The sequence below is a fragment of the Pezoporus wallicus genome, unplaced genomic scaffold, assembly GCF_028554395.1.
Source record: "Pezoporus wallicus isolate ANWC-B61680 ecotype Strahan unplaced genomic scaffold, APGP_CSIRO_Pwel_v1 contig_6814, whole genome shotgun sequence".
NCBI classification, from domain to species: domain Eukaryota; kingdom Metazoa; phylum Chordata; class Aves; order Psittaciformes; family Psittacidae; genus Pezoporus; species Pezoporus wallicus.
Genome location: NW_026639755.1, coordinates 2,835,747 through 2,863,586, shown reverse-complemented (window position 1 = coordinate 2,863,586; position 27,840 = coordinate 2,835,747). Strand labels below are relative to the sequence as shown.

The window sequence follows — 27,840 nt, the reverse complement described above, 5'->3', positions numbered from 1 at the left end:
ACACAAATGTCTTGTGGTCCTTCAGATAGCCATCTACAATTATACTGTCTCACATCAAAGAACACCTCACGTCAGTGCCTTTCTTTAAATTTAACATTTTCCTTTGCTTTAACTTTCCCCCAAAAGGTTGAGGACGGGTTCACCCTCCACTTTTTTCCACTCTACGCTATTATACTACCTGTTTGTATTTCACCTGCAAGTGAACTGAGATTGTAGGAAGGGAATAGTCATCAGACTCAGACAGCTGCAAGGCTGGTGAGCTCAGAAGTGTATCTCTAAAACGCAAGCAAGTAGTGAATTGCACTGGGTTCAGGGTGGCATAGAAATCTTTTGTCTTTTATTCTGTACCCTTGAACACCCTTTTTGTACAAGTCTGTTAATTTCAATGGGGGGGACAGGGGATCAAGACTGCAATGAGTAAGCAAAATGCAGGAATATCGTAGGTTTTAACAGTGCCATGCTGCTTAGTTTTTCTGATTATTTCTATTATTTCATCTGTTGTTTTTTTTTCCCTTTAGTCTGCTTTTGACCACAGAGTTGATAGCGTTACAGAGCCATCTATCTGTTACAACCACAAGATCTGTCTTAAAAAGCACTAGTTTTGTACAGAGTCCTGTTAGGTTTTTATGTAAAGTTAGGAGCATTTTATTCTGTGTGCATCACTGACACTGAATCTTGTGATGTTTTATAACTTGGCAACTCAGTATCATAAGAGTCTTTGGCTAATTTTTGTGGTCAGTCATCTCCACTACCATGAATACCTTTGGCTTGTTAGCACAATTTCACCTCTTTGCCATGCAGCCTGTATTGTAGATTCTACGCACGTTGCCAGGAGGACATGAGCACTGGTCCCAGGGGGATGCCACTCCAAAAACTGACCTTTTCTTTCTGACTGTTTGTTTCCTGTCTTTTGACCAGCTGCTTATCCATAAGTTGACTGAAACTTAAATAACCAGCAAACTCCTTCAAGATGAAATGAAAAAGAGACCTTACAGAAATGAAAAGCAGAACATTTAATTCATCAGTTAATGAGATATTAATTCTCCTCTGCACTTCCTGATGCAGCTGGGATGAAAACTAAAGCAGTGATACTTGCAGAATAGCTCAGCCTCATAATAATTCTGATCATTTGTGTATCTGTGTGTGGCACTGTAACTCTCAAAAGAAAACCCTGATTTTTGTGATGTTTCTGACTTGTCTCTAGAATAAAGTTTTAAAGAAGCCTGATATAAATAGAATCTAGTGTACGCCAGAGAAATCTGTATGTGAATTCAGTGCTAGGTTCCTGTGCGTTCTCTCTAGTACAGCATCCCAAAGAATGGAATATGAAAATTTATACTGGACACAGTACTGTAGCCTATATGGTGTTAATTTTGCATTTGAACCCATTTCACTTTGTCTTCAATGTTCAAGTTTCCATATGCACCTGAGTTTTTATTGGCCACTTCAAATTGTATGGTGTGGAAGGAATTATGGCAAGGCAGTAGAGTGTGAATGATCCGGCCATTATGGCAGCACAGAAAGAGGCTGCTTGAAACATAGGAGCTGTTTGTTGTGCATGTCAGTGAGCTATGCATGTGGAAATCACTAGCTGTGAAATCGTTAATGGTAGTTAATGACATGAAGTGCTCAAGCAGCGAGTGGTAACGGTTTACTTTGATCCAATAATAAACACTTCTTGAAGCTCTGGGCAAGTCAGGGGCATTGTTTCAGAGACAAGTCTTTGTTGATGCTTGTAAGAAAGCGTAGTGTCAAGTAGCATCTTTTCTTTTTCAATTTAAATTACTTGGGTTTAGAGATATATTTGTATTCAGTAACCCAGTTCTACTGTAAGCATGGACTTGGGTGTGAATTCCAGTGTTACAGAGTTGTGCGATGTAAGGTATCCTTCAAATAAGCATCTCGGAACAAATCCTTTTCACTTCCTTCAGTAGGGCTACTTGTGTAAGCAAAGCAGATAGGCTCAAGATGTGCAGATGGAAGGACTCCGTTGGAGTTACTTTCAAGAAATTGGTTACGGTTGTAATGTGAGCTGTGCTGACACAGCTGGCAGATAGCTTGAAATTGATGCTCTTGAAAGGAGATAGATCCTTGCCAGAAATATTAGTTTCAAGAAAAATGACATTTTTTTTCCAATCATTACTGTCAAGTAGTGCTATAGTTTCTGAACTGGATTTGGTAGAGATGCATGGTTCTGATATTTAATTTCAGAAAAGGAAAGGATTTCTCTGTGATTGAGGGCCAAGCACCCAATACTGTAAAATTCACCGGTGCATTCTTAATCCTAGCGAATGCAAAGTCCCACTCTCTACCATGTTGTGCAACTCTTTGGCCCCACCAGTCTCACCATTATCTCTTAAAGAGGTTCTGAAAAATGCTCATGTTTATTTGTCTTTGCACAACTGTCTAGTTCTTACCAGGGCTCTGAGGACCAGTCCTTATACCCCTGCCTGGCCTCCCCTGAGACTTCACCCCACCCCTGCCCACAAGCCCAGCACCCTATTTTAGCTCATCCTGGGGCCATCAATCCCTGCTCCAGTGACATTGCAGCTGGCCAGCCCCAGCCCTGTTGGATTGAATTTGTTTGGGTTTGCTTGCTTCACCTTTGCTTGCTTCCTTGCCTTCAACCGATGCTCACAGGACTGTCTGTGGTGCCCATTGTCATCAGCATCTTGCCCTGTTCATGCCCCCCAGACACAGGGGGTTCAGCCTGTCCACGATGTCATTGCCTAGGCTCCATGGTGGCCAGCCATGGCTCCCCTGTCTGTGGGGAGCAGCCCTGCTCTTGCTGCTCTCTGACAGCTCTAGTTGTTTGTGCTGACGTGTAAACTAGTTAACTTCTGAAAGCTGAATCTTTTTAAAATCTCTTTTATTCCTTCTCTTCTTCCTTTTTACTTTCTCTCCTCTTCCTCTTCTAAAAAATGCTTTCAACTGAGCTTTCGACTCTGGAAGAGTGAGATCCCTTCCCCTCTTCAAACATGGACCCCTTTTGCTCGATCTCTGGAATGAACTACTTTGTTCATTTAAAAACGAAAGAAACATATGTTCTTAAAATAAATGGGTAAAAACCTCAGGTCTTTCAATGAGGACCTTGGAGAAAAAAGCATCGTGGCTAACAAGAAAAGATGTCTGTGGTCCAGTTAGTTACACAAACAAGAGAAAATGGTATCAACCACTTGTATGTGGTAATTTACTGTATCTTTGTCATTGCCTAAAGTTCTTTAAATTGAGCTCTCAAGAAAACATGACTGCAGGACAGATGTAAGTGGTCAGAAATATTCACTGCCTTTTCACTTACATGTATTCTGAGGGTCAAAGCTATGCGTTTTTCAGACTTATCTTCCAATCCAAGTGAAGATCAGTGCCTCAGAACAGGTAAGGGGCTGCATGCTGAAGTGCTTTGTTTCAAAGGAAATACTACTGCCAGTACTAATAAGAATCCCAGCTGTTTTAAAGAGCAGTCCTGATTTCATAATTCTTCAGTGTTTGGAACACTAATTTAATATTTTAATTCTTTATTTTTTACAAAAAGACGATAGGGTAGGGTATAGATGTCTTTCTGGAGGTTTTCTGCTTATGCATACCACTACTCCATGCATCTTACTGATGATCTTGAGGAAGACAAAGTGAGAGCTTTCCCCCTTTTGGAAAACACAGATAGATGTGTACTACTGGGGTTAACATTTACTAAAATTGACTTATTCTTAAAATCATAAATAATATGTTCTGAAAAACTGGATAGTTAATTTAGGGGGAAAGAATCAAGTTGCACATAGTTAACTTTAGCACTGTTAATCAGAATACGTTGAAGAAAATGGATGTTTCCCCAGAGGTTAAAAGTAAATCCAATGTTTTTGAAAATGAGGGGGTTTTGCTCATTTCAGTTCTGAGGGAGATGAAAGACTGGTGTAACTGACTGGAATTTGGCCTAATGAGAGCCAATTCCAAAATGCCTTTTCAGAGCTGTTTTGTTATCTTACCATTAGTTTTTCTGATGTTCCAATAGACACTAGAGAAGACTGTTGATAATACTGAATAATTCTAAATTATGATTTCAGGATGGTAAATTCTGACTATTTTTAACTTTGTACATGAAAAAAAATTGATTCATATGCTCAAATAAAAACTTCAACCCAGGAGAGTGGCATAAGGCTTTTTGTACAGAAAGATGAATTATGTACAATATTTAAAACTAATCTCTCTCATTACTTTTGTCTCTCTTCACTCTGAAGTTCTGTTTTTCTCCCCCTATTTCTGTCATTTGGGGTGAAGAAAAAGACAGATACACTTCTGTCATGGAAAATTATTGCACGATTCAGTAACATCATACATAAAGAAATACTGACAGATGCATAGGAATTACTGTGCCAGACTAGACTAATGGTGCACATAGTTCAGTAGCTTTTGTCCTAGAAATAGACAGTTCTAGATGTCTGTACACCTGGAACTGATGGGTTTGCACCTCGGCATTTAGTAAAACCGCAGCCAGCTCTGTGACAGTCCCTCTGCAGTGTCTGTCATTCAAAGAAAATACAGAACAGGCTTTTCAACAGAAAAAGGCATTGTTTCACATCGCTGCTAGTTCGAGGGCATCGCGGGTCTGATGCGCTGTGTTTGATTCTGGCTGCTTACGTGCATCACTGTCTTGGCACATCCACTCATCTTACCTTCAGTTTTCTATCTGAGGTTCTCAGTGGTAGCACTCCTCACTTTAATTAGCTAGCACGGCATGCCAAAAGTTCTGGGCGTTTAACAGGCTTCCTTCTTTGCTTCTGTGCTTCCTCTGCCATTTTTCACATCATGCATTTTGATAGTGCTGATACATCCTGACCTTCACCTTGGTGGAATAATGGGGCCTTAGCTGCCACTTACATTGTTCTGGTGGAGTTTTAAACTGTATTTAAATATTTGATTAAAGAAACTGTTAACATTTCTTGGGTTTAAAAAGATGTCTAATGTGTAACATTCAACAAAAAATCAAATGTAACATTCAACAAAAAATCAAATGAGATCAAATCAAAAACGTGCTTGTGGGACAATACATGGCAGTCTGTCGGTTGCCTCACCAGGGTCTTTTCACATACCAGATCACAACCGCTTTTGTTGTTGTAAGCTTAAAGAAGAGACAGCATTTTAGGGTGTCTGTCTCTCTCTTACGCATAGCTTGAGGTAAAGAGTGATGCATTCTGCAGCTTGTAGTTCCCATTCTGTCTTTAAATGTGTGGCAAACTGTGCTGTTGCCAACTCTGTAGGGAAAGTGAGCTTATGTAGGTGTGGGCATGGGTGAGCGAGGGGTGAATTTCATTTCAGGGGCTGATCTCTAAACAGTTCTACAAGCTAAGCAATGTGAGCCTCATCTAATTCCAAGGGGAGTCTTGAGACTGCATAGTAAAATTGCTTATTAAATTACAATCAAGAAAAAAACCAGGAGATGGACAGTATTCAGCTGGCAGCATAGGGGAAAAAAGGATTGAATTCCAATTATTTGAATAGCACTGTTAGGGTTCTTTTACTGTGTGAAAATAAAATTAGCTTATCACTGATATTAATGCATGAGATGAGACAGAAATATAATTGGGTTCCTAACACCCCTTATGCCCCTTCCCCCTGCCCTCCCGAAAGAGAAAGAATAACCTAAAAGCACAACAGGCTTGCCTTAAGGGCTTTCTGATACAGGGAGCTGTGACAGATTCCATTGCTACAATAGAAAAAAGTAGGTTATTTTTAAATTATCTTAATTTGAAGGTGGGACATTGTGTAAACAGTAAGAATTGCATTTATTATTTTCCCAGTTAGATCAAAATGCAAGAAGACGTGTCCAATATCAGTAACACTGGTTATTACTCTAATCAGAAACAGGAAATATATTTTCAGCTACACTAAACCTTATGTGTTCTTTTATTATGCATGAGCAGCTGTTGCTACTGTTCAGTCATATAGATCTCTTACGGTAGTCATACTGGAATCTCCTCCTTTTGAATGGCTTTCAAATAAATAAAGCAGTTTCTTTTAGCATGGAAAGATATTCTGCAAACATAATTAAGTACTGAGATTTACATTTTTATGAATATAACATCTTCATGCACAAGATGAATCCACTGTGAAAATTTTAGAGGCTTTGCTTCACTTTGTCATTACAGCCAGCACAAAAGATGCTTATTTTACATTACAGCACTGAACACATCTTATGCCCTTGAACAGGAACTGCCTTGAATTTTGGTAAGACTCTGTTCTCCATTCTCATTTTCACACTCAAGGAGCCACTACTGTTTCAGTCCAATAGGGATTAGTAAAGCTGTGTCATGAAACGAGACGTAGTCTAATCAGGTTCTTTAAAACTCATTTATATTTAGCCAGTAGTCACAAAGTTAGCTGCAAATGCTGTTCAAGGTGTTGCTTCTTTTTGAGTGTAATTTGGGAGTGCATAATCAGATTTACGAAAAGGACACACTTTAAAAAATAATTTTCCTATTATTTTATAGACATTAGAAGTAAAATCTATAAATATCCAAATGCACTTTATTTGCATGTATAGATTTATGTTTTCCCTACACGTATTTAATTATTAACGTAATAAGTTTTCATTAATATTGAAAAAAAAATAAATTATTAAAAAACCACTACAGATTAGAAATCGGGCTCATAGTAAACCTGTTGATTCATCAGTTTGTCTTGATAAACAAAGTCTTGCATTAACACAACCATTCCTGTCACCTCCTGAGTTCTGTAATAAGATATTTTTGCATGCTCCCTCAAATGCTTTAGCATTCCAAAAAGTATCTTGAGTAGACATGAAGCCAAAGGCATCAAGGGGATTGCTTTGTAAGGCAAGGTTAAGGCAGTGAACTCCTGTGCTGGAACAGGTGTCTCACATTCTACATCATTTAACAGACAGGACCTATATGCTGCTGGTGAGGAAGGGCATTGAGGGTTGTCTGGGCAATGTCTCTTGTGATACAGATTGTCGTGACTGTTGCTTACCTTTCTAAAAGTGCATGTGCCCAGGTCCAAAGGAGTTAAATTCCTACCTGTGACTTTGGCTAGGAAAATGTCCCCAAAAAGCTGCAGAAGCCAGGGATCTAAGGGTGGAATTACATACATTTGACAATAAAACGCTTAAAACTAAAGGACTGAGCCCAGTCCAGTTAAAAGGATAAGGCCCATAACTCTGTGGTGTGAAGCAGTATTTTGAACTATACTTTGCACTTACACCCTAAAACGTTCTGCTTCTCAGAGGACAAATCCTTTTGGTTGTACAGCTCGGTGTGTAGTGTACATTTGGGGCACTGAATATCTACATCTTCCACTGGCTCAGGAAGCTTGGACTCACATGTCCCACCAAAACACTGTTGTCACCAGACTGTGAGATCAAACACAAAACGCTCTTATCCAATCTGTTGGAAGGTTTAACTGTTTCCTGGGGAGGAGACAGGATTAGGCTGGTCTTTCCTTGGAGAATGTCTGCTCACAGAACTCCTTTGTCACCCTGTCTTCATTCTCGTACCCAAAGCATTTGTAATTGCTTCCCAAGTGGAAGAGCTCTACTAGGAAGGGACCGGTAGCGTCCTGCAGTGCTGGCAAGGGCAGGCTCAGAGGCAGCAGCAGGTGGGGTGTGAAGTCCTTTGCACCTCACAGCAGTGGTCTGACCACCAGGTTATTGAGTTAAAAGCAGGTAGAGGAGGTGCTTTGGCTAAAATACAGTATTCTTTAATACTGTAAATAAACTTAATACTTAAGAGATCTATGAGACTGAACAGTAGTAATAGCTGCTCATGCATAATAAAAGAACACATAAGGCTTAGAGTAGCTGAAAATATATTTCCTATTACTGATTATTGTAATACCTTGATTATAGTAACAGACATTCTACTGCAGAAATCAGTAAGTGGCTTGCCACTGACTCCAACTACAGCTGAGCAAGCAAAGGTTTTAAAAAGCAGCTGCAAAATATGTACCATCCTACAAAGGATATCTTGGCTACTGTCATAACTACCATACAATATAAATGTTAACCATAAAACATAAACGTTAACCACACAACATAAATGTTAACCATAGGTTTTTCATCAGCAGGTGAGACTTGGGGATGAGAATTCAGCTTACTGGCACATCAACACAGACAGCTTTGCTTTTGAGCACTCTCTTAGTAAAACAAGCATCTTCTCAGGCAGTTGAAGGCGGGCCTCAACAACTCGCAGACAATTCTTTATTCAAAGCAAATTAAGGGCGATTTACATACTTGTTTTTAACTGTGGCTTCTGTTTGATTGCCAAGTGGATGTTCTAGTTCATTTCTGCTTTTGTTTGTCAGAAATACAATTATAACGCTGAGCAGAATCTATTACTGCTTGTTGAAAGGAACTACTGCTGACTGCCTCCTTCTACCATCTAGTGGCACCTTAAGCGTACTGCTCTTTATATCTACCTTTGAGTTAAATGGAGAATGATAATAAATGTAGTTTTGGAAAGAAAACTGTACTTTCGAAAAGATAATTCTATGTGAGAAGAAATACGATGCAGAAGTGGGTTTTGTGTGTAAGCTATTTGTGGGAGAACGGAAGAGGTCGAATGGTTTAAATTACTAATATCAGAAAAGTTCTGCATCTTGTGGTAAAGAGTAAGTCAGGTTTGCTGATGGAATTCTTACCTTTGGCTGGTTGTTTTTTGTGCATGGTAGTACTTGGATTTTAAGTTGAAACCTGCAGAACGAAGCTATTCAATATCCCAAGGAAACACGTATGAGACACACACTTGGTTCGCTACTTGCCTGGTTATTTAAATGCACAACAGAAATTAAATGAGATTATCTAAAGCAAGAACAACAGAAAGCCTATAGTTTCCTTTCTGATTATGCAATTGTATTAAGTGCTTTTGTTGTTCCATTTTGCAATAGATGTTTCTTTCATTTAAGGAAAGAGTTTTAATGTCAGTGTCCTAGGAATTTCAGGCTTCAGATGTTTTAAATCAAAAGGCATGCTCTAATTATGTGACTAAAGAAGCATGAATCATCTTAAATGCTTTCTGTTCTTTGAACTGAGTTTTGTTTTCACAAAGTGCTGCTTTTGGTGAATTAGGCTACAAAGAAAAATGCATTTTTATTAAATTCTAGAGGTGTATTTCTTCCTTTCCACTTGGAGCAAACTGACAAGGCAAATTGACAGAAGAGAGAACGTCAAATCTCAGCACCCAGGTTGTTTTTTTTCTCCATTTAAACACGTGCTATTCTGTATTCCAGCCATACTGACAAGTTTGCAACATATTTTCCAGGGTGGAAAAATCCCCATACGATGGACTGCTCCTGAAGCTATAGCTTACAGGAAGTTCTCTTCAGCAAGTGACGCATGGAGCTATGGGATTGTAATGTGGGAGGTGATGTCCTACGGTGAGAGACCATACTGGGAGATGTCCAACCAGGATGTAAGTACTGCCTCGGGCTAATCGGCAAGTTTTTGAAAGGTTCCTTGAAACTGATTGTCACTCCCTGCCCTGCTTTGCTTTCTCATTCACTGTCTAGGCTGGAACCTCAACTTACTTAAATCAGCATAACTCTGTCAACTTCAGTGTGACAGTTAATTCATTCAACCTGAAGACTTGGCCCTCTATAACTAAAACCTTGACTAGCTTCCTCCCATGGATTAAAGACATATTACAAAAAGTCATAGTCAGCATGCCAGGTTTAATGGTGGCTGTATGTGGCTTTCATCCAAATCCCTGGAAATCGGCATCAGATAAGCAAGTTGATGCAGGTTCCAGTAAAGCTATCAATCAAAATTTGAGGGAATACTGGAACTGTAAATGGGCCCATTATCTCCAATATAGTCTGACAGTACCCTTCAGTGGACAAACGTGGTTAAAGTCTAGAAGAGTTAAGCTGCCATGAGACAGGCTGAAAAAGATGGGGCTGTTCAGCCTGGAGAAGAGAAGGCTGCGTGGAGACCTCACAGCAGCTTCCAGTATCTGAAGGGGGCTTATAAGGATGCTGGGGAGGGACTCTTTGTTAGGGACTGCAGTGACAGGACAAGGGGTAATGGGTTAAAACTTAAACAGGGGAAGTTTAGATTGGATAGAAGGAGGAAATTCTTTCCTGTATGGGTGGTGAGGCACTGGAATGGGTTGCCCAGGGAAGTTGTGAATGCTCCATCCCTGGCAGTGTTCAAGGGCAGGTTGGACAGAGCCTTGGGTGACATGGTTTAGAGTGAGGTGTCCCTGCCCCTGGCAAGGGGGCTGGAACTGCATGATCTTAAGGTCCTTTCCAACCCTAACTGTTCTGTGATTCTATGTATTTGCTGATTCTCATTTCTAAGAATTAAATGTATTCAGTTTACCTTAAAAACTACACATAGGCTTAACCACAGTGCAGGATGTAATCCTCCCTCATAACAATGTCATGTTTTCCTCTGCTTTATTTTTGCAAAAGGCCAAATAAGCCCTCCCAATTAAAAAACGCTGCTTCCATCAAAATTGAAGGCTAGAAATGAGACATGGGAAAGGGGAAATGGCTTTTTCTCCAGAACAATTTAGATTTTCACTCAGCCTCTTGTTTAATAGATCCGTATGACAGCTCAAACTGCTATATTCAATCTTCACACCGGCCATCAATCTCTATATCAAAATGTGGAATATAAGCCAACCCATCTTAACCTTTTTCACAGGTGTGCCTAGAATACCTCTGCATTGGTTCTGAGGAGTTGACAAGACTTTTCCCAGACAGCTGTTTTTATATTGTTGCTAAGTTATTCAGCTGCCTGAATAACTGTTCAAGTCTGGTTGCTTGTTAAGGCTGATCAATCATTTGGGGATAAGGATCTAAGAGAGATTTTCATTTAGAAAACATCATTTCAGAGTGTTTCAGGAAGAAAAGGAAAAAAACCAACTAGAACTACCTAAAAGAAAAGACTAGCAGAACTAACAAATCCTTACTTCCTTTGGATTTGTACTTTACAGCTTCACCAGTACCATAATCCTAACTAATTTCCAGCATTTCTCTTGTGAGTTCACCCTTTGGAATTAGACCAGCTCTCCTGTAGATCACTCTCCCCTGACAATGCCTACAGCCTCCATCCTCTCTCCACACATCTACCTGCCAGCAGCCCAGCTCCCTGCTGTGCTCCTTAATACCAGGTATGGGATGATACATACTGGGCCTGGTTTTGAGCTATGCCTCTGTTGATTGACCAGGCAGCGGTGGCTGGATGCCCATCTAAAGACCAAGCAACTACTGAGATGAAATAGACTTTTTCTCTTCAGTGGAGACATTATTTTGGTACTACCTGAACTATAAACACATCACGGATCTACTGCAAATAAGCAGATAAGCCCAGGAGGCTCAGTTCTGTTTCCCACAGCTAGCAATCTGTTGGCATTCAAGATACCCGAGAGTAATGAAGATCTCCACATTTGGCTGACACAGGACATGCAGGAGACCCGAGTTCTTCTGGAGCAACAACTGAAGGCCAGAGAGGATACTCAAGGGAGTCTAAAATTAGACACCTAAGCTTAGATTACTGAATTAAGCTTGGTTTTTCTTTTCCCTGGGGCACAGTATGAAATCATCTATGTATAGATTTCTCTCTGTGTCCTACAGCGAATTTTATGCCTCTGCCTAGCTGCTGATTCTTGCACAACTTGTTTGATTTGATTGAAGTGGGCCAATGGATTTGAAGTTAATAACACAGAATGAGCAAGCAGACGCCAGCTGAAAATATGAATACCCAAGCCTCAGTACTTTGCCTGAACTGAGAGCCACTTACCAGCTCCTGAACTGCCACAGCTTGCAAACACCAATTTAAGGCAAACTGTTGTTATTCTCCCTAAAAAGCCACGTTGTAAGACCTTGCTGGCCAGTTACTCCCCTTCATGACAGGCTGGGAGGTGTCCTACCATCCTTCATACTCTTCTTACCTCCACTGAAGGAGGGAAGGGGGATTGGAGCCCGGCTCTGATGTGATGGGCATCCACATGCCCCACAAGCTCCCTGATACCACCCAGTACCGCAGCAATACCTCTCATCACTGAGCCACCTCCTGAGCAGCCTGCAAGCACTGCAGTGGTTCATTAGGGAGGAGAGTCTGAAGTACAGGTAGGAAGCAGTAACCCTTCATCTTTCTGTTGCTCTCTTAGTTTCTGTTATCCCTTATTTGCCAGCACTGACACTGAATGCTAATCAGATCAGGCTTTATCCAGCCTCAGGCTGCCATTTCCAGGTAGTTAGTCCAGGTATCCCTTTACTCTGACTTCCACGTGTATCAAGCAACTTTGGTAATCCATGGACATTTCAGAAGCGTGTCTGAGACCTGAATATCTCAGTTCCTGCCACATCTTGTCTCTAAGTTGAAGAAACAGTGCGTTACTGTCATCACAACTGTAGCATGCTGCATGCTACAGAATATCATAATTGTATAACTGAGAGGCTTTTTACAAGGGGATATAGGGATAGGATAAGGGGGAATGGCTTTAAGCTCAAAGAGGGCAGATTTAGAAAAGGTATTAGGAAGAAATTCTTTACTATGAGGGTGGTGAGACACTGGTATGTGTTGCCAAGAGAAGTTGTGGCTGCCCCATCCCTGGCAGTGTTCAAGGCCTGTTTGGATGGGGCTTGGAGCAACCTGCTCTAGTGGAAGGTGCATCTGCCTTTTCTGATAGGAACTAGATGATCTTTTAGGTCCCTTCCAACCCTAACTATTCTATGATACGGTGTTTAGGAACTGATTGCTAAGGAGCTCAAACATTGCTTCAGCCTTGCAACAGCAGAGGGTGGTATTCTTGAGCTGATCTTCCATCCAGAAGCAAAGCTGAACACAGCAATGGCAGCATCAGCCTGTTCATCATTAGTATGCTCTTGCAAAACCCAATTACTTTGCATTGCATGGAATGCACTTTATATCAAAATGCACATAGAGACTCAAATTCCCTGCCTTCCCAAAGTAATAGATGCAATGGTTAGGTTCACTGTGAGCCTTCTTCAATGGGAGATTGAACAGAACAAGAAACTGACAAAAAAGAAACTAGCAAATCCCACAAGAGCTGAGGCTGAGGGACCTTTCAAGTCTGTCTGGTCCAGCCCCCTGCTCAAGCAGGGTCAGCTAAAGCAGTTTGCTCAGGGCTGTCCAAGGATGGGGACTACAACTTCTGGGCAGTCTGTGCCAGTGTTCGGTCACGTGCAGAACAGAAAAGCGTTGTCTTATGTTCTGCTGGGATTTCAGGGTTATCACTTTGAGCCCCAGCAGGCACCAACTTGACCACTCAACGCTCCCCGAGTCACAAGTACAGCTTTACAGAACAGGCTCACTTGGGCAGCTACTCTTCCCTTCCATGCCCATTAGCACTGCCTGCTTGAGGGACTGCACTGTCATAAATGCAGTATCTGGCTCACAGTCCTTTCTGCTGTTGCCCCTGTCAGTTGGCAGTGGCACATCCTCTGAGCACATTGTGGGCGGTAGTTTTTGCCTGGTTTTCCTCACCGTGTAATTGGTATTTCATTTCTCCACTCCCTCTGCAACACCCCGTTCATGGTTGATTTTTAGAGATCTCTTCTAGTCCTTATCTTGATCCACAAGCCTTTTGTTGTATTTTCTCTCCTCTGTCCAGCTGAGGAGGTGAGTGATAGAGCGGCTTTGGTGGGCACCTGGTGTCCAGCCAGGGTCAGCCCACCAGTCATCATGTTCCATTGTCTTGCAACCTTGTGCTACAACACAGGGACTTTCAGTCTCTGTTCCAGTTGTGAGTGATTTCACCTGGTGGTGGGTCAACTCACTACGAGGAACCCCACTGCCATCATCTATTTTGCTTCAGTAGTTACAATCCTTCTCCTCTCAGTGGCTCTGTTACCAGCCCACCTCTTGACTGTCCCACTGCTGTTACCACAGGGAATGGGTGGAGAGAGAGATTTACAATCAAGTCCATTTGCCCCCACTATTCACCTCCTGGAAAGAGGGTTTGGATGAGTGGTAGGACCCTCACAGAGAATCCAAGTCACCAGGTGAGAGTAGTAACAACACAGACCTTCATTCCAGCTGCTTCTCCCCTCTTCTGAGGCTGGCTTTTGCCTGTCCTCTTCCCCTCTATAGACCTTAGGACGTATCTATTCAAGGCCAGCCATAAGAATTCATAAAGTGACCGCTTTATTCAAAGTATATTAAATATTCTGCTGAAGAATGAAGATAGCAATATGTAATGAGGCCTACATCCAAAATAGAAATATCTGTTAATACAGAATAATGATGAGAGCAATATGGATGCTGTTTATGCTACGATGCTGACTCCTAGGGGCTTTCCTTGAAGTTCAGCAACACACAGAACAAAGGATTCCTTTTCTCTGGAGCCTTCTCCCCAGGCTTTCAGTGCCCAAATGTTAACAGTGAGCACCTGTGAGCCTCTAAATTTTGTGACTCTAAGTGTTCCTGGGAAATTGGAAGTTATCAGACATATTGTAAAGCTTACTTTGCTGCGTATCAGGACATTTCCTTTAGTAGAATAAATTACCCTGAATTCACATGAACTTATTTTGTGGAAATAATAGGGCTTTCCCAAAGGTCATTGATACTGTACATGTGGGCAGGGAAATAACAGAGAGGGGCAGGCACTAAACAGATTCATAAAGGACACGTTGTGCAAACAACAGTTAGTAAGTACAAAAGTACAGTCAGAGGTTCTGCTACAGAAAAATAGCACCATTACCATTACTACACTTGCTGTGTTTTGATCACAGTGAAACTCTTCTCTAGCTGGCAATGAAGTGCTTATTAAATTGGGTGGCGTTTTGTAAAGGCCTGGTTTTCCAGTACTCCATGAACTCCACAGAGCCAGATCTGGTTTTCCACATTCCATTTTACAAACTGCTTTTCTAATTAACCAACTTCAGGAAATCAGTTCACTTTTTTAGACCGTAGCTAAGTGATGTCCTGAGTGGCTGATAGTTAAACGTTCATTTCTTACGTGCATAACATAGAAGCCAGTGATATGCCCACCCCTACCCAAAGGGAAGCAATGCCCGGGAGGGCCAGTTCAACGCTGTGCCTGTATGTCATGTGAACATATCTTCAGTCAGATGAAGACCAGGGCTGAGCTACCTCTGCCAAGAGTCTCTTGTGGATTCTATGCTTCTATGACTTATCTCTCAGTCGCAGCAATGCAATCACAAGAAGCCTGCACAGGTAACACAGAGTCCAAGCTGATGTGAAGTGTTAAATTAATCCTTGCCACCTAAATAAGCCCAGTCATTTTGAGAGACTACAACTGTTCACAAGTACCCATTGGGTCAGTGCAAGCCACAGAGACTCAACACCTCTGCAGATCTAGTGTCCTCTCTTTATGTTCCTAAGCAGGGATTTGGAAGCTGAACTTTAGGGAACTGGATTTGAAGATGCCTCTTGTAAATTTTTTAGTACTGTATACAGTATAATGTAGAGGTTTAAAACTGTTACTGACGTTGAGGAATGTTCTTGTTTAAGTAAATAACCATTTTATTATTGTGGGAAGTCACTTCCGACCTGTGTTGATACTGATTAATGCACTTCTTAGATGTGTGGCACGCACCAGAGGTGTCCATTAATTAGGGCTGCTGCAGAGTCTGTCGTGTCTTATTGCTTAATTAATAAACATTAGCTAAGATATTGAACATTCCAAGGAAACTAGGGTGCTGATGAACAGATTGCGCTAAGAGCCTGCCTTGCTAATGCTCATGTGAGGAAAGGAAGATTTATGTTCCGTGCATTTGGTTTGTAGAACAGCTGTGAGTGAAGTCTACTGGGACCCCTGTTAGGGAGCACTGTATAAATTAGTGCATATTGCAGAACTATGGTATTAGAAAAGAAAAGAGAGAATATTTAATGGCTTGGCATCAATATGCAAGAAAACTACTGTAAGAAACAGAATAAAAGCCCTTACGCTCATGAAAGTTTCTTGCAATAGTAAAAATAACTTCCCCTAATACAGTTCTTTCAACCCACAGATACCAAAACACTTGGCAGGCACCTGGAACTGGCTCCAGACCAATGAGGCACGAGCAGCTGTCTCTCCCTCCTGGTAGATTTTCCAGATGTCAGCAGGACATAGGGGCAATGTCCCTCTGGACTTTCTTCTGCCTCAGTCTCATTAAAAAATCTGTCAGTTACCTTTGGAAAGCAAAAGTTTATGTTACTCTTAATAATGAAGCTATCGGAAAGATTACAGCTTAATTTTCAGGTGCAGGTTTTGCCAACTTGCAACTATTTTAAAACTAAACTCGCATAAATATCAGGTAGAAGTCCATAAACTATTGTTCAGGTAATTTTGTATTATAATTCATATTTAATAACAACTCTGTCTTCAACCTTTACAGCATTGTCTAACATCATCCAAAAAAAAATGATAAAATGTATTTAACAGGCTCCAGTGTTTAATATCATCTGTGTTCAAAAATATGTAAAAAAGACTTGTCCCCTTTTTATAGAAGTAAAAGCATGAGCATTAAAAAGCATGGACATCATTAGCTCTGTTAACTGTAAAAAATACTCCCTTTCCCTTACACTTTATATTCTTAGCTGCTAAAAAGCAGTGCTTGTAAAAATACGCCCTGGCTGTTTTACTCACATGAATGCTGACCCACAAGACCTTCCAAGGAGTTTTGAAGTTACTGATCACTGAAAAAATACCTACAGCCTCTTTCTCAGGGTTTGAAGGCGGCACAGAATATTTGCATGTTTTCCTCCTTTGATACCCATCAAGTGTTCATCACAAAGCCAGAGCTAGAGAACAGTAACCAGCCTTTTTGTTAGCAGACTCAGGGATCCATTTGCATAGGAACTATGCTGATCCTCCTGTTCTTTCAGGTTGAAATAAATGGGACATTGATTTGCCAATGTGGGAAGTGTTACACCGATTGCTAGAGCTCTTGCTATATGCCCCTTGTAGAAAACAGACATTTAGACCATTTCCCAATTCATGTGGTGCTTCTTCAGCCTTAAACTGAGAAGGAAAAAAAGCATGTAAAAGATCTTAACATGTAGAATCTTTACATATTATATACTATGCAGTTTTATATTACCAGGAAAAAATTAATACTTCTTTCCTTTAGGTATATGGATATCTAAGTCATCTGTTCAGAGATAGGTGCTATGCAAGTAGCAGAGCGGGAGCTAAAATAAATAAGGAAATAGGGAGCTAAAAAGCTCTAATTCTTCCTTAGAGACTCGATTCCCATTGCAGTACTAGACACTTTGCACACTTTTACTCTTGCTTCTTAGACTCTAAAAATAATACTTGCTTCACAAGGGATACTAATGAGGCAATAGCTGTAGTTTATTTTTAAAATGTGCTGGTATTAATGAGGAATTATAATTATGCCAGTACCAGCTGGCATTTCTCTCCATACTGAAATGTTCCTTCTGAACAAGAGAGGAAACAAATGCACTGTAACTTGTTTTGCAAAGATCCGGTAAAAGAGAGTGTGTCAGAGAAAATGTAATGTCTGTAAAATTGGGGTTGCTTTGGGGTTTTTTTCCGGAATAAATTATTGTAGAAGAACCTCATCAGCTCTCTATTGTTGTGTTGAGCAGATGCTGTATGTCTCATAAAAGTAGAGAAGCTTTCCCTCTGCCTTAAAACCAAATTACATCTCATAAATTCATCATTTTTAGCCGGTATAGTTAAGTATAAAGACGAGAATAGCTGCATTTCTGGGCTGCTGAAGATTGCCTCTTCAGTGACAAGTATCAACTAAGCTATACCCCACACTGTAACAAGCACCTGTGTTTTATGAAGCCGCCTTTGACAACCTGCTTGAGATACGTGAGCTTTGACAGTTTCGTGAATAACATTTTGTGCACGGAGGGTTGAATTTCACCCATCCCGAGTCTGTAACAGGATCAATCTAGAGAGCATATTCAGCATCAGGAAGCAAGGCTTTGGAGGGAATATTTCTTTGGCAACCTCATGGTATTTTTTCCTATAGCAGCCATTTCAGCAGTCCAGATTTTGGACCACTGAAGTAAAATCCCAGGGAGATCAACAAGTAGCCAGAAAAGCCGGTGGAAGGATTATCACGTTGACAAATCATTCACTGCTAGATATTACCTCTGTATGTGCATGGCTAGGTCTGTCTGCACATATGTGATCTGTCAATGCTCATGTATGGATAAAATTCAGAGATCCCAATGGCAAGTAACACTGCCTTTGGAGTAGCTTGTACATCCCACTGCTATTGCTGATGGGGCTAAAACTTACCTTATGCAAACCTAATGCCCTGCAGACGCTTGTTTTTCATGCATAGGTGTTTCTGCCAGGATACAAGAGGACTATACACTGTAGGACCAAATCACCTCATTTGATAAAACTAGAGACCCAGCTGTGTACAGCTACAAGAGTCTTGTTCCATTTTCTACCATGCTATGAAAGGGAGCTAAGGTCCTCATGTAGCCTCATTACTCTTATTTATTTGCATAATGCTTGCAGCATAAGCATTAGGCATTGCTAAACAGAACCCACAACATTAATTCAGAATCTAAAAAGAGAATGAGGATATATTCCAGGATAATAAGATTGAATATATTGAAGCTACAGCTAGTGCTATAAAACATTGATTTGCTGTAAACAGTTTAATGTACCCCTTTCCAGCTGCATTAATATGTCTGCAGCATGTAGGAGGATGATAAATGTCTCCTTAAAGCAGAATAGGTATGGATGTAGTGGGTATGTTTCTCATAACAGCACTGTGTTATTATAAATATTGTGTACAATGATTTGTACTTAAGGGAACATTTAGTACTGGTTGGATTTTTACATGGAAGGAATATGTGTGTGTGGTAGGGTTGGTCTTTTTCCTAGCTTTGTTTTTGATCGATCACTTCTCGTTCTACTCTTTTATATACAAGAAATCCTGACTGTAATTTCTGTCGTCCCCACTGCTACTATCACTCATTGCAGAACCTCGTAACCCTCCCTCTTGGTTTTTTAAATCTTACGTAGAACGAATCCAGACAGCTTATCATGGACCTTACCTACTTGGCTACCTCCTGTCACACATTAGGACATGAGGGCTGCTAATGTCCTTTTCAGGCAATGTTTTTTGTTTTACTAAAAACAAGCCTCTCCTTCAATTCTGAGCAAATGTGATTTTTCATACATCTGATTTATCTGTGACATCAGATCCGTTTGTTTCTACATCCTGCCTAAACATGTTTTTCACATCAGCTTGAACCTAGAAGTTACCATGTACACTTCAGGTTATATGGTAACACCATAATTTTATTAACTCATAAACAGCTTGGACATCCTAACCATAGTGATCACCAGAAGCATATTATGACCAGGTAAATTTGCCAGGTGCTGTAACGTGCATTTGTAGTGCTTGATTATATCATGACATTGCCATACACTTCCCTCAGTGAAGCCCATACAAGTGAGGGTAACTGTGCCGTTAATTCTTATCGCCGGTTTCTAATTGTCAACTTTACACTGTCCTTTCAGCATTTAATTCTCATGCCCAGCAATCGTATGCATTGTATTTCTTTAGGTTATACTGTCTATTGAAGAAGGCTACAGGCTTCCAGCTCCCATGGGCTGCCCAGCTTCTCTTCACCAACTAATGCTTCACTGCTGGCAAAAGGAGAGGAACCACCGGCCAAAATTTAGCGACATTGTCAACTTCCTAGACAAACTGATCCGCAATCCCAGCACCCTTCACACGCTAGTGGAGGATGTACTTGTGTAAGACCCTTTTTGGTACTTTATTGTTTGTGTAACACGTAGTGGCTATCCTTAGATGGTTGCATTAAGTAGGGGTGGGAGAGAGCGGCAAAGTTCTGAATTCACACAGTTATGGGGTTGCAAATAACTTCAAGCCACTTTTAAGGCTTGTTTTATTAATACACTGAGTATAAGGACTCTTTTTCTCAAGTTGTGCAGATTGTATTAGTTACTTTTCTTATTTTTGTCTGAGCTCTGCGTGCTCTGTCCTTCATCTTTGTGAATCGCTTTGTTTGTTTGGGTTTTTCTTGGTGCTTCTCCTCTGTGCTTGTTTTCTCTTTGTAGTATTTTTCCCCTCTCTTCAAACAGCCTGTCTCTCCATCTGACAGTGCTCGAGCAATTTCTGAACTGCCTTGGAGTAATTTCCTGCAGAAAGTAGCTGTGTCTTAGCTTGCTAAATCTTTCTTTATCTGCAGAAGAATGGCAACAGTGAATGAATAAGACATTATGTTATCACCATTCCACAACAAATTCTTGATACTGTTGCCCAAAGTTTTTTTTCCTTTAATAATGTTACAGAAATGTATGCTGCAGCCACGGGAGAAGCAATGCTGTGGTAGAAGCTGTCAGCTTTTGTACGCTTATTGATCCAAGCTCTCAGTCCCTGGATATCGGCTGAGATGGGTGAAGGTCCAGGTGCCATCACTCTCTTCTTTAGCTGAAATTCACCTTAGATAAAGGTGCTTTGATGAACACATGCATAGTTTTCTCTGAGAACTTCAGTGGGCTTCTCCATCTTTCTGTTTAAGTCGCGCTAATATTAAGGAAAAGACCTGAAACAGAAATGGGACTAAATTAGCTCCTTCGGTTTTATTTGCTGCTTTATATAATTGTGTAAAAGCAAAGATACAAAATTTCATTCTTTTTGCTTCTTCTAATGTTAGTTTTAGGGTTTTACTCAAAGTGTTCCCATTGCACAATGGTGTAGCGATAAGAAGCCGTTTCAGGTGAGGTTTTTGGTAGATACATGTGAAAATCATCTTGCGGTGTTTTAATGTTTTTAAATGTTATCTCATGTTAAATTCGGTTCGTCCTTCACTTTGACTACTGTATTTACAAACATTATAATCCTGAACATATAACATATGTAAAGAAACACTCTGGGGGAACAATAATAAAAGCAGTGGGAGAGCTTTGTTCTTCAGTTTGTTACTGAGTTGCAGTGGTTTAAAAATACGTGTTGTTTAAGTAGTGCAACTTGGCACACTGACATGATTCTTAAGTTACAGGCAATGGGTTAAAGAGACCCTCAGTTAATACCTGACCTTTACAGCTCAGGCTCTTCTCTCATTCCTTCTGCCCTTTAATAAAAATAATGCCTACCAGAGTAAGTTGTTGTATTTTGTAGTGCTTTGGTAACCTTTGCGTTTTGTGTTTACAGAATGCCAGATTCACCTGGTGAAGTTCCAGAATATCCTTTGTTTGTTTCAGTCAGTGACTGGCTGGACTCCATAAAAATGGGTCAGTATAAAAATAACTTCATGGCAGCAGGTTTCACAACTTTGGATATGGTCTCAAGAATGAGTATTGAGTAAGTATGTAACCTGTTATCCCTACAGTGATTAATCGATCTGAATTTGTTTGGATGCTGCAGTGACATAATTACAGTGATGTATGGAACAGTGCCTTCATTTCCTTTCTTACTTGAAGCTAATAACAGACAAATACAGGTTTTTACCAAAACACCACCGGAGAAAGATATGATTAAGTTACGCAGAACGCAGCTTTATTCTGTGACCAAGCCAAATGCTACCAAAGGCCAGGCAGTGAGCATCCTGAAATGTTTCTTGGGGCATCAGTTCTGACCACTGAAATCCGTGGCAAAAACCCGTTCTTACTTTGCTATTAACATCATCACACCTATGTCAGTCCTTGTGAGGCATTTGTTCCTCTCCTTGCTGCCCTTCTGCAACCATCTCTGACGTTACTGTAGAATTTTTGAGATGAAAATACACTCAGTATATAAGGGGTTTGGGCAAACTGTGGATTAATATGGAATCATAATGATATGATATGTTTTGCCCTCTATTCCTTTCCCATGAATTCCTAATCTTCTAATTGATGCTAGGACTGTCTGTATTAATACTGGTAATGGTCAGTTATGAGTCAGTAATTTTACACGTGAGGTTAGGACCGGTTTTGTCCCATGTGCATCTCTTTACATTCACCTACATTAGATTTCATTTGCTGCTTTATGGCATTGTCACTTGGTCTGGTGAGATCCTTCTAAAACTCATCACAGCTGGTCCCTTCCCTTACTACTCTGAACAATTCAGTCTCATCAACTGATTTTTCACCGCTGTGCTTGCCGCTTTCTCCAGACCATTTACTGATTTCTTGAACATGACTGTTCAATATTATCCCAGTATAGATCTCTGTAGGTTTCTATTGATGACTACATTGTAAAACTTGACAGTTTACCCCTAACCTCCTGACTTTAAACCAGTTAGTCATGCAAAGAGCTTCTTGTGCCATAGCTCCTTATTTTCCTTATAAAGCTTTGATGAGGAATCTTCTCTAAAGCTTCTGGAAATCCAAGCGGGGTGTATCAAATTAACTGCCTTCATCCATATGTATGCTGACTCCTCCACTGAAAACAAGTAACTTTCTAAAACAGGACTTCTCTTTGCCAAAGCTGTGGTGACTCCAGTAGATAATTTACCCAAGCATCCAATAATTCTGTACTTTACTGTAGTTTCTATTATGCCCTGTAATGATTTCAGACTCACAGATCTGTGGTTCCCCAGATCTCCTCTAGAAACTCTTTTGTCTGGCACACTCTCCATGCCTCAGGCACTAAGAACTTTTTAGGCACGTGGAACACAGCTGATAACCCCCTCTCACATCCCTGTTAGTAATTCCACTATTTCATCCTTAAGCTCTTGTAAAACTCTTGGCTAAACACAGTATTGTTCTGGAGGTGGGTTGTTGCTTGGTTTTACAATTTGTCCTACAACCCCTCCTGCAATCACTTCAATTTCAGCCAGATCCTCTGGCGAGTCCCCATAAAGGTTCTGGCACAGGAGTCACTTTGATTTCTTTCGCAGTGAATATCAGCTCAAATAATCAGTTTAGTCTTCCGACAGTGGCCAGTCTTTCAGTGCTCTTTTATACCCATCATTAGACTCTACAGACACTCTGGCAGGCTGCTTGTACCCAGTGAGTTTGCCAAAAGGTTCATTATGAGTTTTATTATTAGGTGTTTTTTCCTTCTTCCTCTAGCTCTTATTTAGCCTGCCTTACTGTGCTTTTACAGATAATCTAAGGTTATCATCCTTTCGTCTTGCTTTAGATACCACTCCAGCTTTTTGAAAGATTCCTTCTTTCTCCAAATAACCTCCAATACCCTAGGCCTGCTGGCTTCTTTCTGAACTTTATCAGACCTTCCTGTATTTGCATTTCTAATACACTCCCTCTGTAAAGGTTTTATTCTCTTGTCTGACTCTCTTTTGATTCTAAGATCCCAATATTTTTGCATATTCCCTGCTGACCCTAAGTGTTGTGTATCCTCCACCATGTGGATGTTAAGCCTAAGTACATAATAGTTGCTACTATCCAGTGGCTCTTTATCTGGAGGATACAGAGGCAGGTATCTTGTACTGCAAATCTGAAACCCATAAAGGTCATGCCTCATCCTGTAAGCTACTTTACTAGCTATATTGTCAAACAATTTTGAGGGTATCTATACAGGCAATGTCTATATTATGTCCCAGTGTGGGATTTGCACAATTGACAAGGCATACCTGAAGTTTCCTGCCCTTGCCACCTTTGTGATCTTTCTCAGCATCTTGCAGTTGGTGATGTTTGGAGAACAACTGAACTAGTGGATTGTACTGGATGCTGAGGGCTGTTCCTGCCGAAGAGTCGAGCTCAGTGGGTGAGCTACCCACTCCAGGGTGCAGGTCTAGATGAGATGAAGGGAAAGCAGGAGGGCAAATCTGGGTCAAGCTGGAAGAGTTAACGCTACTAAGACCTTTTAGAACATCTGTCACCACTGCAGTTAGGGTTGGGGTTTCTGATTCCCAAATCATCAGAAGCACAGCCTCTGTTATTGCCACTTCAAAACTGCAAGAGTGAGTGTATCAGCCCCATTCCTTTACAAGTATACATTTGCTAATAACACATTACTAAAAATGGGCTATTAGATTCCACCTCTCAGGTTCTTCCTCAGGATTTGGAAAAATTACTTGACCATTGCTCTAACTGCAAAATTTCTTTTTATTTCCTTAAATGTCTGTCTTTAAAAATTTGGAATTGAGCATTTGCAGCTTTCTTATGTGTCCCAGACAGGAAGGTAAACTGTCCTGAAGAAGAGCAACTCACCTTGTATTTATACCCTTTTGTGTACAAGAGACTTGACTTGCATCCAAGCTGAAACTTTTTATCTTGCAGTGACGTTAGAAGAATTGGAGTTGTACTCATTGGACACCAGAGACGAATAGTCAGCAGTTTACAGACTTTGCGGTTACACATGATGCACATACAGGAGAAAGGATTTCATGTATGAAAGTACTCAAATCAACTGTGTTTTGTGCCTCAGCATTTCTAAAATGGAAAATATTCCCAATCTTCCCTTCTGCTCTTCCTAACTTCAAGAACTGCAGTCTCCAGTTCAGACTATAAAAGTACTTCTATGTTAATGCTTCCAAACTGGAATTTTTAATCACACTGCATAGCTCCTCCACCAGTTACCTGCCAATAAAATCCTGGCCTACTGCAAGACTCTTGCTACACATTGATGAATAACTCAGCATGGATGTGTAACTTTGTATAACAGTATTTGGGAAACTTTCATGAACTTCCTTGAAAGTAATAATCTATTTGGCCTGGTGTGGCTTCTTTATCGATGTATTTAGAGTTTGCTGGTAGATCAAAAAGTATTTGACTTCTTTCATGTTCTGTGACCATGTAACTTCCAATACCAAATGTGCAATCAAAAAAGTTTGACATAACTATTTATTTCTTAACTAAATCCAAATGTATGGGTCCTATCATTGTATTACTTTATAATACTTTGAATGCTGATAAGCTGGTGCCTCAAAGTGTTAATATTGTTTGCAGGAATGACTGATTTTATGTAGTGAATTTTCACTGTGTGAACAATTGGGAGGATAGTGAGAGAAATCTGTCTGAAATCTTCAGGTCCTTGATTTTTAATTGCTTTAGCACTTGACACTTTTTATGCTTTAAATTTTAGATTAGGTTGGGAAACTTGTTCATTCTTGGGATTCTTCACCATCCTAGAACTTCTTTTTTTTCCTTTGTTTCTGGTTGGGGTTTTTTTTCTTAAATACTCAGCATTTGCTTCTACTACGTGGCAAGTATTCACTGGAAAACTGATTGTAATGTTTCTATAACCACATGTGAAACATGTTTGTCAGCTATACTGTGGCCACACAGACTTCAGAAAGCTTTCTGTTGTAAAAGTGCAGGCCTCTGCTGCTTGAACTAAGCATAACTTCCATCAGTGGTAGTAGACCTTAGAAGGCCAGCCATCAGTGGGGTGATGTGCTTATTCCCATGGGAGCAGACCAGCATATCATCCTCCAGTCAAGGGCAATGGTACAACCACCAACTAGTGCTGGAAGTTACATGCAGCAGTGTGCAGCTACCTTGTATGTCGGCAGAAAAGCAGATGTAGGACAGCAGTGTAATAACAGGTTGCCTTGAGCCTACTGACTGCTTTTAGAAGTGAAAACCAGACTGCTGAAATGGAGCTCTGGTTACTATAGGCTAGACCTTCATTTAGTACAGATATCTAAGTGACATCAAGACAATTACCTTTAGAACCCTTCAATAGCCATATTTACATGCAAGAAAATGTCCATAAAGGCCTAACATGGTATTTGTACCTCTCTAAGACTCACAGCTTTTATGTTTTATTCAGACAACTTACACAGACGTGCTGGGCTACGTTTCCAACTTTCTGCATGGGATATGCACTCCTGGGAACAGGGGAACAAGCGCACAGTAGAAGTCATGCATAGACCTACATGCATGTCCCATGTAAACTGGGTGCAGATGCTTTTGTTGGTTTATATATAGTCTGAAGGATGTTTTCCAGTTATGTGGCATTCCAAATATACTCAAGTATTACAGCTCTTCCATTAAAATGTGCATTTGGGTAATTAGTATAATATATGTATATATCAAAATGAACTATGTACTTTATGTAATCATAGTGATATTTACTGCTTAATTTACAGCTTGTAAATCAAAATGCGTTTCCTAACTCTTGGGAAAGGCTGCCATTGTGTATTGGTGGCAAAGAAGGAAAATCAGAAAGCAGCTCAGAAAAGATTATGCTTCCAACCTAGCATGTCACAGAGTAAGACATGCTAGGCCCCAGTTACTTTTGTCACTTTATGTTGGAATAGCTGCATTAATTTAAAAGGGATAGCAGTAGTGCAAGAAGCAAATTTTTCTTTCTTTTGTTAAAAAAAAAAACAGATTTAACTGAGGAGCAAGTTTTCCAAAGATAAGGATTCACTAGGATCTACAGTGTCGATATGAAGAGCTTGTTTAAAGAAGGGCAGTTCCAGTGCTATTTGAGCTACAGAGGTAATTTTGCCAGTGTGAATAGTCTTGCTGAGCTCAATAGGACCGTCTAAGCATGTGTGTTTTGCAGGATCAGAGGCCTTTGTGGGGAGAAAAAACATTTGTTCTTTCCTGTGACTGTCACTTCAAAAATTTCTGCCCCAGTTCCACATCTGAATAGTTTTTTGGGAAGGGTTCTCTCATGGAAAGCAAATCACACTTACCTGAAACCTTCTGAAAAATACTGTCCTCACAGAGTAATTTAGAAGTTGATTTTCCTTTATAATTTCGTTATCCATTTTACCTGTCATTGCTTCCATGGCCAAAAAAGTGGCATCTGTGGAAGGAGCCTCTCTCACAATTAAATACATTATTGAGGAGGTATGAGTCTGTTATTTGTTAATGGGGTTTCAAAATCACTCAGAAGTAATCCAAACCATGTATGTGCACTTTTAGACTCTCCTTTCCGTGAGGATGCAATGGCATGTTATCTGCAGGCAACCTGGAAATTCATTTCCAAATTTCTCACACTGCTGAAAATATATTTTCAATGGAAAAAAAGAATTAAAACATATATTAATCAGATATATTTTTATATAAACAAGAGTTGGGGTAACCAGACAGGAAAGAACAAAGGATTCTTTGGATAAGGATATTTATTCAAAACATTGTAAATCCAGGATTTTGGGGGTTTATACAGCTTGGTTTTTTGTTGTTGCGGTGTGGTACGACACTTTTATAAGAGTTAGCTTGATCAAATTTATATTTCCCCCACTTTGGAAGCATTTTATTCTTGCTCTGATTCCAAGCCTACTCTTGGTTTGTTTGGGTTTGTTTTTTTTTCTATTTTTTTTTTATTTAAACCCAATAAACAACAGGCGTTACTTTACAAACATGAACTTAATTCTGTGCAGGACACAACTGTATATGAGAAACTAGTGTAGCTTTCTCTGTTACTTTTTTTTTTTTCAAGCAAAAATTAGCTCTGTTTAGTTATCCTGCATATTACAGGGTGCAGTTAGAGTTCAAATATAACAAATTTAAGCAAATCTAGTAGGCTGGTTTTGAGAATCTAGCCCACATTGTGGAGTGCTTTATGACTGAACTGAAAGTTCACAAAATACAGTGTGCATTATAAGCAAGCAAGGAAAAAAAAAAAGCATTACAATGTGGACAAAAAGAAATAGCTCTTATTTACAAGTAATATCAACACGTAGAACTTTCTCATAGATCTGATTGTTATTAATCTAGAATTAAATCCATCCATACTGCTACTCATGTACCACTTGAGCCTCCAAAACTTAGATTAAGTGCGGGCTTTGACTACTAAGCAGGACCAATTTAGTGTTTCTTGGACGACAAATGCACTGCCCCAGCTTCCCATCATCATGTGCCAAACACCATGCTTCCAAAGTTGACTAACAAGCAACTTGGATGTCCATGCAATCAAGTGGAGTGGTCATCTGACATGGAAACTGTATCAGTCATCCTTACTCAATCTGTCTCCTCTTTTCAGTCAGACATTTGTGTGTCAGTGAGACCACCTGGGAGGAATTCTTTTCACCAAATGCAGACCTGATTA

At 40.2% G+C, this 27,840-nt stretch overlaps 1 protein-coding gene across 6 annotated transcripts in view; it reads left to right on the top strand.

The window, feature by feature from the left end:
* The window catches only part of EPHA6 (EPH receptor A6), a 467,936-nt gene extending 442,964 nt beyond the window's left edge, over positions 1 to 24,972 (top strand). For all 6 annotated transcript variants that reach the window (XM_057415936.1, XM_057415931.1, XM_057415932.1 and 3 more), the window contains 4 exons: positions 9,267 to 9,416; positions 19,489 to 19,682; positions 21,103 to 21,252; positions 24,114 to 24,972. In XM_057415936.1, the coding sequence (XP_057271919.1) occupies positions 9,267 to 9,416; positions 19,489 to 19,682; positions 21,103 to 21,252; positions 24,114 to 24,228 (609 nt within the window). In that variant the 3' untranslated portion in view covers positions 24,229 to 24,972. The remainder of the gene's footprint in view (positions 1 to 9,266; positions 9,417 to 19,488; positions 19,683 to 21,102; positions 21,253 to 24,113) is intronic.
* The last annotated feature ends 2,868 nt before the right edge of the window (positions 24,973 to 27,840 follow it).